The sequence below is a fragment of the Struthio camelus genome, chromosome Z, assembly GCF_040807025.1.
Source record: "Struthio camelus isolate bStrCam1 chromosome Z, bStrCam1.hap1, whole genome shotgun sequence".
NCBI lineage: Eukaryota > Metazoa > Chordata > Aves > Struthioniformes > Struthionidae > Struthio > Struthio camelus.
Genome location: NC_090982.1, coordinates 69,999,329 through 70,014,472, shown reverse-complemented (window position 1 = coordinate 70,014,472; position 15,144 = coordinate 69,999,329). Strand labels below are relative to the sequence as shown.

The window sequence follows — 15,144 nt, the reverse complement described above, 5'->3', positions numbered from 1 at the left end:
TACTTTTGTAATACTTCTGCAAGCATCTGCATTTTTAATGAGAACTGAGCCCTGCTCAGGTCTTGAAGGAAAATTAGTTTATCTTTGAAACTATTTCAGCCTGGGGGTCCCAGCTGTCTGGCGGTGTGATTTTTGCCTGAAGCCTTGGCATGAGCACCTGAATACTAGTTAAGGAAATACTCTCACAACCCCTGTGGATGATGATCAGAAAAGCTAAGATTATCTACCAATTCAGCATGTAGGGCTTTAATGTTCGTTATGTTGTGGCGTGGATTATACCTAATTCTTTCCAAGTACAATACGTAAAGTCTAAGCGCTTATGCCTGATAATTATTAGGGTTTGAAAAAAAGATACAAGAAATGCGTGTATCATTACTTGATATTTTAATGCTAATGATGAATCAGGACTGTATCTGTAAAGTTATTTGGGTTTTTAGTATCTATAGAAATTTAGGCTTGTATTTTCTCACAGAATCATGGTGTATCACCAGCAGTATCCCAGAATCTCAGCCTTTTGAATGTTTAACAGTCCTTTTATGTGTTTGTGTGAAATTTTCTCAGCATTTTTATATCAATTTCATTTTCCTTAAAAAATTTGGCATGACTTTTAATGCTTATAGATGTGAGGAATTAACAGCAATGAATTAAAGGTAGAAATAATATACATAGAGCGTAAGGTTTTTCAGAAGTTTTTCCAGTGATCTACAGCCTTCAACTGTTGTTAGTCCAGGGTAATTAACGGCTAAAGAGTCTTGATCAAACTGAATTGTACAAAGCTGTTAGAGGGTTCATGTTGTGCAGCCAAAAAAACAGGAAAAGTACATGAACTTTTACAATTAAGAAGCTAAACCCTCTAACTTACAATGAATTTGCTCTTTTTCTGTTAAAGGTTATTTCTGAACTTAAAATAGTTTTGGTTGTATTAAAAAACAAATTATATTCATTAAGAAATGAATAGGATCGTTGTACGTGCCTTTGAGTATGCAAATTACTGTACAGTTGTTAATAACACTCTGTAATGTCTTGTGAAGAATATGAAATTCAGGAGAACCTGATGTTGCTTTAATTTTTGCTTGTGTGTTGTTCATGTAATTTCTATTTCTTGGCAAATCCAGCCTATAAGAGGAAAATACTAAATTTTGGCATTTATGTTAATGAGCTAGTTATACCGTCTTTTTGGACATGCTATATTTTGTCCTTTCAACATGCAGATTCCAGTAAAATACTGATTTGTCCAGTGTAGGATATTTAGGCCTCTGCTGAATTAGTGATGAGTTTTGTTGTTCAGAAAATTACAGAATTAAGGTTTTGGTCTACAGAGAAATTTACCAATTAAACCATGAGTGTCTTTTGTTTGTTTGTTTTTAAACAAAGTAAACCTTTCTGGAGACATCTTTATTAGTTTGTTATCCACTTAGGTTGCATCCATAGCTTTGCCATAATTGAGATGCACCAAGCTTCTGTGGATACTACCTTTCCTAAACTGTTTCATTTTTGTTTAAAGAAGCATAGTTTTATATGTATGAAACGTGCATAGTATTTTCTGCATAGTGTTTTCTTAGTAGTAGCTTCAGTATCAGATGTAGCTGGAGACAGAAATTTTACTATATTTAGTTCTACTTTTAGAAAGAAATGAGGAACTTAGGCGCACATTTACGATGGAATTTAGCTTCTAGACTGAGATACTAGTGTAACATACCTAAGCCTAGGAACGCAATGTTCACCTCTCTGTCCTTCCCATATGAACCATCCAAGTTGTCACTAACAAAATTCCTTAAGAACCTCAAGTTTAGCTTCTGCAAATTCTGGGTACTGCAGCTATTTTGATACAACTGGGAAACCCAGCAATTCTCTCTCACCTAAAACCTTCAGGAACCTCAGGCAAGCCCTTTCTTCCTGTCCACTCCTATAATAGGAGTAATAGCACTGAATACAGTAACAGGAGAGATCTCTGCCCAAAATGTGACAGCTGCAGATGGTCTGAAGCCAAAGCAAGAAGGTAACGCTTGCAACTGGGAAAAATGAAAAGTTTAGTCTGAAACCTAGATTGTTTTTTTTCTTGTCCAACACCATTGAGGCAGTTGTTTAAAAACACTGCACCTTTAGTAACAAGGATGGAGTTTTTCCTACTCCACAGTAACCTTTAGTGAGGTGATTAGGATGTTCTCCCAGAAGTGGTGAAATCTGTTTACATCCATTTAATTTGCATGCCAGACTTCTGGGCAGCAATACCTTCCCCCACCATTGTGGTATTTATGTAAAGGTGACCTCTGCGCTCTATCATGAGCTACGGAAGGTGTCTAACTCAGAGACTGTTTCAGAGCGTGAAACCTTATCACACGCGGCTGCCTCTTGCAATCCAGAGTTAGGTGTAACTAACGTTGTGGTTTTTGGATAGTTCTGGCAGCCCAAGTCACTGTGTTGGCAGTTGCGAATCTCTTTTGGAGGCACTCAGCTCCTCTCTATCTGCTGTATAGAAAGATGAAGCAACAAGTCAGAGCTGCAGATTCCATCCCAGGAGCCAAGTACCTCAGAGTTAGGTGTTCCGGTGCTGAATGTTGCAATATTAATGTCTGTCTCTGGATCTAGTTCTGACTGTTTACTCAAGCTTATATTTTAATCAGAACAGTAGGTGAAACTCAGTGCTGTCACAGATGAAAAGAATATGTTTTTAAAATCACTATTCCAGTATTTCTTATGCAGAATAGTTAACCTGGACATTAACATTGGTTCACCTTACAAAAAAGAAGAAACTGTTTCTGCGGAATTTGTGAACACACAAAACTGAGGTGAAGTGGTGTGACAACTAGTGTATTGTACTATACATGTTTTGATATTTAGATGTGTCTTGGGTGTTTCCTGAGAATAACAGAAGGTTTATTGAATTCAGCCATTGTCTATACAAACATAGGTATGTGCTTTAAAAATGTAAAGATTCAGCTGTATATTAAACATTTCAGGTTTTATCAAGTTTTTGTTTTAAAACTAAGGAGGAAATGTGTCATCTTTATTAATATCAGTTAAAACTGCATTCTTATACACTTCTAGCTACAACTCCAGTACCTTAACTTTGAGTGAAATGTTGCAGCTAGAGAGACCAAACTTTGGAATACTGAGTGCTGCCCTGGCAAATTTCCAGGCACCTGGAGGCTGCAACCAATTTGCATTTTGATTTACATAAACACTAATGTCTCCACCTCCTCTTTTTTTGACATTTTTTAGCATTTCTCCTGCTTAACTATCATATAATTTACTTGTCTTCTATCACTTCATTGCCTTCTCTCTTACTCCTAATTTTCTATGTTCTTAAAAAAAAAAGTAAGCGTTTTACTCCTTTCCAATGCTGAAGTTTTTTCTTTGCTCTTCCTTTCTTTGGTCCTCTCACCCTCTTTTTTCTCTTGCTTTCCAAAGTCTCCTTTCTCTCCCATAGTTTTTGGATTGCCTTCTGTCCATTTTTTTTTTCCTCCCCATATTACCTTACCTTTACTTCTTTCCCGCCTTCCTCTTATTTCCTGTCACAATGTACACAGACCTTTAATGTCTATGTGATGTTATAGAGTTGTGGAGCCATGAACTTGCAGGACTGCATACAGAAACAGCCAGTGTTCCCTGTTGAGGTTCACTGATGACTACTGAGTTTTTTCAGTGATATATCTGGCAGGAGCAATGAAAATTGAAGTATGCAGTATGATGAAGTCTGACAAAAGAACAGGCATATGTCACATTTATGGCATTTCTGTATTCTCTGCTGCCAGCTACAAAGGAATAAACTAGTGGATGCCTATCTGGAGGAAAAAAAGATTAAAGTTAAAAGCTTTAAGTTGCATTTGCCCTGTATTATATGCTGTGCATGTTTAGAATTCTCTTTTGTTTCTTGTCGTCTTCCCTCTTCCCCCTGCCCCCTCCCCACTTTTTCCCCTCGCCCCCAGGCTGGAGCTATGATGTTGAAGAGAAGAGGATTCCAAAACCTAAATCCAAGTCTTATGGTGCAAACTTTTCTTGGAACAAAAGAACGAGGGTGTCTACAAAATAGGTTGGCATTGGCTATCTGTCTGACTGTTAATAAAGTCAGCTGTGCTGTATTTATAGCCCATGTATAATACATCTCTTAATCTCCTAATAAATTTGACCTTTAAACTACAGATGCATCTTGTGATGTCTATTTAAAATGTTTTTGATGTCTCAATTGAACCTGTTACAAACTTCCCTATATATAGAGGAGACTTGGGGTGTTCATACTTCTAGAAAATTACTGTACAAAGAATCTATCAAAAGGAATGTTTGAAATCAGCTGCATCTTTAAAGATTGTTGTTTGTCTTTCATCATAATATTATATTCAATATCTTGTTTAAACTTAGCCCTGCGGGTACAAACTATCAATAGAAGCTAGTGTCCTGTTATATACAGGAAAAAATCATCAGTCAAATAGCAAAGTATGATGTACAGAAGTTAAAGTTTGAGTATTATTTAGACTACTCTGTGGAAGTATATGTTGTTTAAGCTCCTTTCTGTCCAAATTAATATTGTAATTATTCCAGTAGCATTCATGGCTTGAATAGAAACCACTGATTTTGCATTAAACATGTTTTGTTTGGTAAACGTGGTTTGGTTAAAAAGTTTTGTCCAAAAGACTGAGATTATAATTGTTTCTCTGTGATGCTTTTCAAAAATTAAACTAAACTAGTTAAATATTTACAAATTAAGTCAGAAGAGCATCAGAAGTCTCCACCAGCCTATATTAATTATGCAATTATGTTTTTTTGTTGCTATTTACATTTTATCTGCATTGAGGTTTCCTGTTACATAATGAGATGTGATAGCATCTCAACCTTAAAAGTGAATGTATAGCCTAAACTTATTTTGCATTACATGACATTTAAATCATTAGTTATTATGATGTACAATATTATGTTCGGAATCCTTGGTCTTACATATATATTGCTTTTGATTTAATCATTTTTTCTTTAACTTTTAGTTAACGTATTGAGACATCAACATATAATCAGTGAATTTACTTACAGACTGGGGGGAGAGTACACCTTTCCCATGCGCAACTGAGAGTTTTATCCCAACTCGCACAGAAGAAACAGTTCAAACACGTATGTCTAAAAATGGTATGAGTGCTATCCACTGTATTTTAGTAAAAAGAAGGCATAAAATTAACTAACGTTGCCCAAATTTGATTATATTCTTATCTGAGTTTTAACCAGCTGCCCTGTATGCTGGCTAACGTTTGTTTAAACCATTGTTTTTGACCAGTTTCAGTGTAATCAGCCAGTTGGCTGATGTCATTGCTTTCCTACCATAAACAAGAACTATTATTCCAAGTCATCTTCATATTGAATTTTGAACACTACATTGTGCAGTGGAGCCTAAATTCCTCCAGGAACACCAAAGCACACCAAACTGGAATCTTAACAGTCCAGAATCTGCTGCATCTCTTTGTATTTCAGCTAGTCTTAATACCCTGTTCTTACTAAGGAGACAGTAATAATAAAATCAGTTCAGTGATTTTGGCTTTGTGTCTGTGTGAACTTAAAGCTGTGTAAGAGAGCTGTCAACAGTGAATTGAAAATTGCTTGAGCATCTAAAGCAGGGGATGCATAGCTTGATTTTTGAAAAAAAATCGCCCGTGGTAATGACTGATAAACATCAGATACTTATCATGATCTTTGGACATCTAATATGGAGTTGCTGTATGTAATGCTGGAATATAACATTATCATATTCTATAGTGTGTACTCCATATTGAAGTCTTTTGTCGCTTGAGCCCAGGCCCTCTTCTTTTTCTCCAACCACTTTCCTATCACTTGGATTATTTTATACTGTTGGAAGTAGGCCTCTTAATAATGAGCATGCTAACAGTGGTAGAGAGCTGATTATTGTCACTTTGGTCTTCAGGCCCTAGGAGTGAAATTGAATGTAAGAGCTTGCAAAAGACAAGCACTATCAGTGCTGTGGTATGTTTTAGGGGTCAAAAGATTTATTAGATAATAAACTACATTCCCCTTTCTTTTACTCACCAAAATAGTGTTGTACCAGGCTTGAACTGAAATTGTACAAGACAATCTGCCATTTAGTTATTTTCCTACTGACAAGAACGTTTCATTGGTGAACTCCAGCTTTTATCTACTCTGGTGTGTTATGGCATACAGCCAAAACTGCTTCCAAAGCTAGGATATGTCAAAAGAAAAAACACAACAGGTTAAATGCCATAGTCTGAGTTTTTGTTTTTTTCTCTCTTCAACCATTAATCAGAAAATGGAAATTCAAAGTGATTTTGAAGACTCAATATGAATGCTAAATGAGATTGGAGATTCATCTTGGTTTTATATGTAGCCATGCTGTTTAGCTGCAACTAATCAAAGCACTTCCTGGTGGTAATATTTCAAGCTTCGGAAAATATCAGAATCCTTCATGGTGAAAAAAAATTGGAAGTACCCAAACAAATTAAACGGGGATTTGAGTGCATCTGAGGTATCTTACAAGCTTGCATAGCAATAACAAACAATAGCGAGTTACAAGATGAATGCACACAAGCATTGTAGAGAAGCCTTAAACAGATGTTACAATTGCATTCCTATATTGAGGAGTGTAGATTTTGGAACCTTTCCTTGCAATTCTGTAGTTTCCATTAGTGTGGAAAGGCTTATGCAAAAAACTCAGGATCTGATCTGAAGTTGCTTAGGCTTGCACTTGTATAGATATATTTTGTGAAGGTCTTCTGGAGGCAGAAATATGCTGATTATCAAAGTCCTTCCCTATTTCTAGCAAATTATTGCATAGTATCACCATCTTTCTAGAAAAGGCTAATTATCTTTCGTTGGTTTCTCAGCAAGCTACATGTCACAATGACATCTGGATTATGCACCTCCAGTCTGGCTGGAAGTCTTTTACATTTGGAATTCATTAGTTTGTGTATGTACGCTGGTCTAGGATGGACTTTTGAGCAACTGTAGGTTAAAATAGCATGTGGCCTTATGAGTGTTCATATGTGTCTTATTTTGTGAGCATAAAGAAACGTGGAATTCCAAACTGCCCAAAGTTTTCCACGTCATTCCTGGTGTCTGTCAGATAATCTCCACTGAAGTTTGGTGGTGCTGTCTGAGATATTACTGTCTCCAAAATTGTATGTAGATGCAAGCCGGCAATAATCTCTGAAGAAACTGTGACATATAGGAAGACATCGTAAGCCTTTTTCTTTTATATGCTACTACTTTTTCTCATATCAGCTCTCCAAGGTATGAGATATATGTCTTTTTTATGGCTTTTGACCAGATGAAGATTCCTGGTACACAGGTTTTGGGACATTGACAACTCCAGTGCTGTGACTGCTGTCTAAAAAGAGATATGTTTTGGTTAAATTTTAACTTTACTAATAAGCTCCATTTTTTTCTTTTTCCCTACATTTGCATTTCCACCTTCCTATCACCTTTTCTTCAAGTTCCCTGCAATATATTCTTGCATGATTGTGTTCTGTGAAAAGTATGCTCATTTATGTCAATTCAATGATGAGCCACCAAAACAAAACAAAACTGTTTAGCTGTCTTCTGTATGCTCAGGCCTGTCTTGATCTGCACATTTGTGAATTTTCTCTTACCTAAGCCAAATTACAATGCTGGAGGAATCATCCTATTGCTGAATGCATGTAAGAATATCTAACAAACCTTTGGCAGTAACAGACTCGCTACTAAATGGAGGTGCATACCTGCATATACGTCAATATGTTTTGGATAGTTTTGGTGTGAAAAATGAGACTTCAAAGGTTTTTGCAGGATACAAAGTTATTTGGAAGATGGGTAGCATTCCTAATTCCATTGAACAATTCCTTATTGTAACAAAGGCCCTGAGACTCTTAAAATCATGATACTGTAATAGAACTTAAAGACTGTCAGGAAACTAAGAGCAGAGTTTCAGATTTCTAGCAATGTATTCCTTAACTTTGCAGTTTGATGGATAATTTAAAACAAATCAGACTAGTAAGTGATATTATGAAATGGAAAATTTAATTACCCTTATCTGCAGTTTTTGTCATGTGGTAGAAAAGGAAAAGCTAATTCAGACTAATCTTAGCTTTTGCTTGTAATTTTATGCCAGGAACTTATGTAGTTTGGTTTTGCCAGAGATACAGTTACCTGACACTATATGTGGTTATTGGGCATGCCAGCATATTTTGTTATTCCAAAAAGAAAAATAGTGCAAATAAACCTGAAATGAGCTAATAATAATTTTAGACAATTGCACAATAAATTGCTATGCCTGGTAAATGCAGGTTTCTTTGAAAAATTATTGTCATAGTATTCCTTCCTACGTTCTGAGAACGAAAGGATTTATAGAGTAGTTTCTTGGGGGTTTTTTTGTTTGCTTTTTTTTTGAAAGGCTTGAGTAATGCTGGAGCATAATACCATTGAAGTAAATATCCCTACAGCAACTTAGCGCAACAAAAAAGGTAAATTATTTTGAAATTGTATTAAAATTTGATTTTCAATTGGATTTAAAATGTGGATCCTTCACTTTCGTCATGAAGGATCCTAGAGAGGTCCCCGTCCTGAAACCTTCCTGTACAGGAAATGTTAATGAAATACTTTTTGAACAAACTGATTAGAATAAATACAAAAGGCAGAAAGTAGTCTTGCGAGAGTCCTAAAGGAATTTAAATATGAACTTATGGAACTACTGTCTGTGGCTTAAACATTTTGCTTAAAACTATTTCTGAGCCTGAATCATAGAAGGTGCCAAATATGATGTTTTTTTCCAAAAAAAAAAAGTCTTAATACTGCTGTGAACAGGTATCGTATATACATGATGAACCAATGTGGCTTTTTTTTAGAAGGAATTCATTTTTACGTACCTGTTCATGGAATTGGTGAATATGGGAACAAGGTGAGTCAAGTAGTCCATTTGGGTTTCCAAAGGGATTTTCAAAAGCCTCTCTCATCAGGGTAAAGAGAGAGGGAACAACATGCTTAAAGTTATGAGTATCTTTTGTATGAGGAGAAGGTCTGTAGAGGGGAATTAGCTCTCCAGTCTGTGGGAGAGATGGCAGAATGAATATGATAGTGGCCTGTGGTGCAGTGCTGTGAGTAGTGCAGAGATGAATACTGCATGATTATTCAATGTTTTTCATAAAAAGGAGAGACACCAAAATAATGAGGATGCAGGTTCAAAATAAACAGGAAGTACTTTTTCACATAGTAGATTTTTGGAATTCATTGGCAAAGAATATTGTGGCTGCCAAAACTAACACTAGTTCAAAAGCTACACAACAAATGCATGGAATAAAAATCTGTATTAAATACAGAACAGTTTCCCTATTTAGAAAAATCCTGAGCTAAAGGCTGCTGACAGCTGAAAAACTGTATTGTTAAAGTATCTCATTAGAAGTTTACCCTGTTTTATGTGCTTCTTTGGCAGCTACTGTTAGCCACTGTCAAAGATGGGTTTGTTCAGGTGGATATTCTGATCTTGCACAGGGTAGCAGTTCTACAGGGTGGCGCTTGCACATTTTATACTATTGTATTTGTCAACATTTTATGATTGATTAAGTATATTCTTTGGAGGGATATGGAGTCAAGAGACAACCCCAAGGAATTTCCACCTTTAAGCTGGTAGAAATTTACTACTGACCATCATGATTTTAGCAGAAGTATTATTTCCAGCATCATTATTCATTATCTTTGGTTCTTGCAGGATTAAACTGTAGGGGCCTGATGTAATTCCTATTGACTTCAGCAGAAGTTGAGTGAAATGTTAAACAAACATGCTTTGCACATATGCATAAAATGCTTTTTTGTTGGGCTGGTTGTTTTTTGCCTTACATTTATTCAGTGGTATATATTACTTGGGGTGGTATGCCTGTCCAATTGTACTTTACGAGTTCTTGCTGAGGTAAAGGCTACTTAACATATTAGAGCCAACACTGCCGTGGGATCTTTGAATATTCCTGGCACATCACTGAATGCTTTAATACTACACATTATGGGTGGAAGTGAATTAGCCCAGCACTTAAAAAAGAGGAGGTGGATGGAAAAGGCAGCAATAGACACAGGAAAAGGCCATTTACCTATCTGAACTACTAAATGGAGAGTTAAATATTTTGGATACAAATTGTGTCGAGTCCATATTTGGATTTGGGCAGGTGATTTATATATCTCTTCTTTTTTGTATCACATCTAAAACTTTGCTATTACAAGCCAGCTATAGGATCGAGCATGTTCATATCATTTCGCAAGTGCAGTTTGTGCAGTTGTTTGAGAGCTGGAACTGCTGGATGCTTGGGGAAAACTGAAAGAAATAGGTAATAAAGATTTTCTTTTTTACAGTAGGGGTAATTTTTAAAAACAGTTTATGATGCACAAATACCTACATATGGCTAAACTTAAGAGATGCAAAATTATTGTCTAAGATTACAGGAATATTTAAATGAAGATTAAATATTTTATATAATATATAGTGTGTGTATATATAGAAATAGTGTAGATATAGATATAAGGTATAGTTTACTCACCTAAAACATCCTAGTGAAATAATGGCTTTGCAGGACCTGATACAATAACTACAGTTAATCTTAACAAGGTTTTCGACTACGTCGAAAGAAGTGAAGAGAACCTGGAAAGGTATTGTTTACTCAGGAATTAAACCTATAAATACTGGAAGGTATTTCAATTTTCCTATATTATATAAATAATAGGAGAAAATTCTTAGCATGTCTATGAAGTAAAGCAATTTTCCTTTAGCATGACGTTGTTGTCTGTTACAGATACGTGTGTACGAAGTTGTATTCATTCTATTGAGATTTTTCTGACTGAATGCAAGCTTGTCATTATTGCCTTCTGCTTTAACTAGGTAAGGGAAGTAAAACATCAAACTGAGAAATATTGTAAATGTAAAGCCTGAAGATATGTTCATTATAAGCAGTGCTTAATAAATTCTCTGCTTATTACAGTACTTTTTCTAGTTAATTCTTGAATGTTTCATCATTTTGGTTAACAGACAATCTGATGTGTTGTTGCCAAATAGGCGTTTTGTCAAAATTACATAGAGAGCTGCTCATAAATGAAATTTATTTTGTACCCTTTAAATTGTAGGCTGATTCATTAGCATATTGCATGGGTCATGCAATTTTTAGGCTTTTGATGGTGCGTGTTTTTTTGCTTTTTCCCCTCTCTTTGACAAAACAAATTTCCCTTTTGTTATTGGAGTTCTGATGCTGAAATTCCTTCACCAGTCAACATCCTGAAGTATAGCCTTTAAATGTATAATACACCTAATAATTAGAAAAAATATAAGATCTGATTTCTAACAAATGAACTTCACTAAAACATTGGAAAAGAAACTACTAGATAGTTTGCAACTACAGATAAAAACATTTTCTTTAGCTTAATCTTTCCTGATCTTTAGTTTGTAAATTTATATTTAACAGAACTCTGGGGAAAGAAGGGTATGTTTTGTCCAACAGAGGATACCGAACCACATTAGTGAAAATGCACAATAACTTAGATGCCACGTTTAGCCCTAGTTTTACACCAGCCTGCTATATAACTCAAATGATTAGAACAAAATTATTTTTAATAACTAGGCTATAAAAGAGCAAAACCTGCCTCTGTGAGTATAATCTAAATTTTAAAAATAACCGTACACTGAAAACAACTTTGCTCCAGCCCATGTCTGTAACTTGGTTTAAAACTGCAAATGTCGGTATCATAAAGTATCTGCTTTAAAATGAGGTGATGTGAATCCTACCCACCTTTCTACAATGTGGATATTCACATGTAGACTTGGATTCCTTTCCTAGCTGGTGGGTTGTGATTCATTTTAACTAGTGCAGAAATCTGAAACAAGTAAGTTGCACTGAGCTTTAGAAGTACCTTTTTGTCTATTGCCATAGGTGTGATGTGGTTGCTAAATGTTTATATGTCTCAAAAGAGAGACTAAACAAATAATTGGAAAAAAAAATCATTAAGGGTGATTAAATACATAAAGCCACCTTCACCTTGAAGTCCCTAAGCCACAAATGGCTGGAGGCTATGAAAAGGCACAGGTATACTACTCAGCAGGCATCCCCGCAGAGTTGGATGGCTACCTACACCTACTCCCTGTCAGAAACAGGACCTTGGCTAGATGGACCCACTATAACCACTTTTTACATATGACTATAAACAGAGAACATTTAAGCTGCTGCCATCTGCATTGTAAACATCTGAAGTTTAATCATCAATACCACTCTTCATGTCTGAGAGATAATTAACTTCTGAACAGTAAAATATTTTCTAACCAAGGGATGTTGAAACTGTTGAATTCGTATCTCTGGATCTGAATCTCCTTGCTTTGCTCAGCTGAAGTTTGAATTACAGATATATTTTTATTTTATCTCAAGTTTTTTCCAGGTTTTTTTAGACCTCCCTTACAAAGGACAGCTGAAGCAACCTTCTCCACTACCAAGATTACACAGGAAATGCTCTTCCTACTTCTGTTTGCTTTTAGGGGGAAGGGAGGTTGGGTGTTTTGGTTGGTCAGTTGGGGTTGTTTTTTTTTTTTTTTTTGGTTTAAGCCTAACAGTAAGGTTCAGTAAGTATCTAAGTCCTTCTTGTGTCTTAATATTCCATATGCTTTCTGAAGGAGGTTTAGGTGCTACCGCTGAGTGCAACAGAGGAGTGGAAAGAGTTAGGGATACTCACTTCTCTTGATGTGACCTCAAAAATAGCATCCTCATTTGCCATCAGTGCCTACCTTCAGATTTCAGACTGGTTAGGAAGCACAGGAGAGAGAAATTGCAGAGCCCATGTTTGAACTTAAGCCTTTGTCTTCCTGAAGAGAACCAGGAAAAGACCATGGAGGACAACATAGGATTCCCTGTTCAGAAAGGAGAGATGAATTGACTACCTGAAATATCTTTAAAGAAAGAGCTGAGATCACTTTCAGTTCCTCCCCAGCCTGCCTTCTATCCACTGGAAGGCAGGTTGTGAGGCAAAGCTGGTAACAAGTACAATTAGCACTTCTGCTGCTGACTTTTACGTGTTAGAGCAGGGTAGAAAATAATCAACACCTGGCTCCCCAGCTCACCAATGACAGAGTGTGCCTTAGAAAATTATCTCAGTACCAGGTTTGGCCTCTTGCCTCCTTTTCCCACACTGAATGATGGCTTATCTTCAAAGCATTCCCGTTTCACTATCTTCAGACAATTCTGTTTTGCAGGTGGAAGGCAGCTTTTTGTTTTTCCTCAACTTTGATCATTACCATATGGTCTTTCATACATGCTCAAGGTCTCTTTCTAGAATTACGATTCATTTTTCTCATCCTAGACAATTTTTCTGACCAGATCTCTCTACAAAAAACACACTGGAACACAAAGTGATGTGGTTCTTGGGAGTATTTTGGATTCCAGACAAAACTAGTTGTATGGTGCCAGGGACATAGATCCGTGGCCTGGCCTGGGGATGAACGTTATCAGGTATGAAGTCTTATCTCAGAGGAATGTTAACCTAATACACAAATATTCATAATAGAAAACAAATGGTGTCACAGAAACAAAAATCCAGTTCTTACTGGTGCCTGTTGGACCTTTTATTCTTTTACATGGGCATTAACTTAAAGATTCACAGTCATTCTTTGAGTGATGTGGTTATATGTATTCCATCCTTGTGCTGTGTTTTCTGGAGTTTGGAATTTCTTTTTTGGCCAGTATGCTCAGCATCCCACATCTGTGCACTTGAATGACCTTCAGCATCTCTTGAGGGCATAAAATGGCAGAGCACAGCCAACTGTCTCATCTGTGATTAGAACTGCTGGTTAGTGTCTAGGTACTTAACTCTTAATCTGTGGCATATCATTAATCTAGTACCAGGGTAGCTTTAAAAGGTGTTTTATTTTTCGGCCTTATTTTGAATTATTTTTAACCTTGTAGAGTCCTGCTGTTTGAGTTGTTAGCAGCACAAAGTTCTCTGCGGCCTTGGCAGCCTAGAAAATATTCTATAAAGAATTAAATAATGTTGGGAAATGTTGATTTGTTGAAATCGTTGTGATTTACTGGCTTAAGTAAATATTAGTTTTGAAATATTTTGCAGCCCAGACATAACTTGAACCACTTAGCTTGCATGAGACTAGGCAATAGCTGGAAATTACAACACACTGATACAGGGCATTTGAGAGAATCATATCTAGGAATGCAGAATGGAGAAACTTGCACCTGCTTCTGCTACATCCCAGGTGAATTCCCTAGTGTTAGGCTATGGAATTTCTCACCATTTTGGTTGCCCAGCTAACACCTAGTTGTCTCCAAAGAAATGATTGAAAGTGGCAATGAAGCTAGACAAGGTTAGGATACTTTCCTAGTATACGAATGACCCAGGCCCTAATGTCTGGTTTGGAGCCAGATCTTATATCTCCTAGCTAACTGGTGTGACTATTATTTGCTTTAGTTTATTTTTCTGTTGCTCTTTATTTTTCTTTGCAAGGAACTTCAAAAGCTCCAGGTTTTATTTTCAGGCAAGATCCTCAGGGATATTTCCCCACCCACTTCTAGTTAATTTAGAGAATCTTCTTTGCCAGATGACAGGCAGGATATGCTGTCTCTCTGCCAGATTTTGGCTCAGAATGAAAAAGAAATATGAATTCTAATGCCATCCCGCAGAATAGAATTTACAGACTCTGGATTTCAGAGCAGCAGCAGGGATCAGTAAAACTTAGATCAATTTTGGAGGAAATCCTTGGGTACTAGTAAGCCTGAATCTAAGAATACTTAGTCATGTGCCATCAGGCATGTCCATTTCTCTTGAAGCCAGACTTTTGCTATATGCAAAAATTTTTGGTCTGACATCCTGGTTCAGAGACTAAAGCATTCTATCATGTCTGGGGGAAGGATCCTGTTGCAGTGTATAAGGCTTTTCTCACCAACCTTCACCTGCAAGTGCTGCAGGTGTAACAAAATCTGCAGTCTTATTATCATCCAAATAAGCTCTCCTGTTGTTTCCCTGAGACCTGGAGTCTGATGAAATATCAGCATTTTGTAGAGCATTTTATCACAGAGCCTGTGTTATACTCTCAAAAATTGCTGTTGTACACACTGCAGTTATGAACCCTTCCTTTCTAGCATCATAAGGGAGGTGAATGGGGGCTTTTGACTCATTAATTTTATGATTCTTAAA

General features: G+C 36.5%; 1 protein-coding gene across 3 annotated transcripts in view; it reads left to right on the top strand.

The window, feature by feature from the left end:
* The window catches only part of LOC104146841 (NADH dehydrogenase [ubiquinone] iron-sulfur protein 4, mitochondrial), a 46,205-nt gene extending 42,063 nt beyond the window's left edge, over nucleotides 1-4,142 (top strand). For 2 of the 3 annotated variants that reach the window (XM_068928743.1, XM_068928745.1), the window contains one exon: nucleotides 3,930-4,142. In XM_068928743.1, coding sequence (XP_068784844.1) covers nucleotides 3,930-4,033 — 104 coding nt within the window. In that variant the 3' untranslated portion in view covers nucleotides 4,034-4,142. The other variant, XM_068928744.1, reaches the window with a different exon arrangement.
* Nucleotides 4,143-15,144: the final 11,002 nt, after the last annotated feature.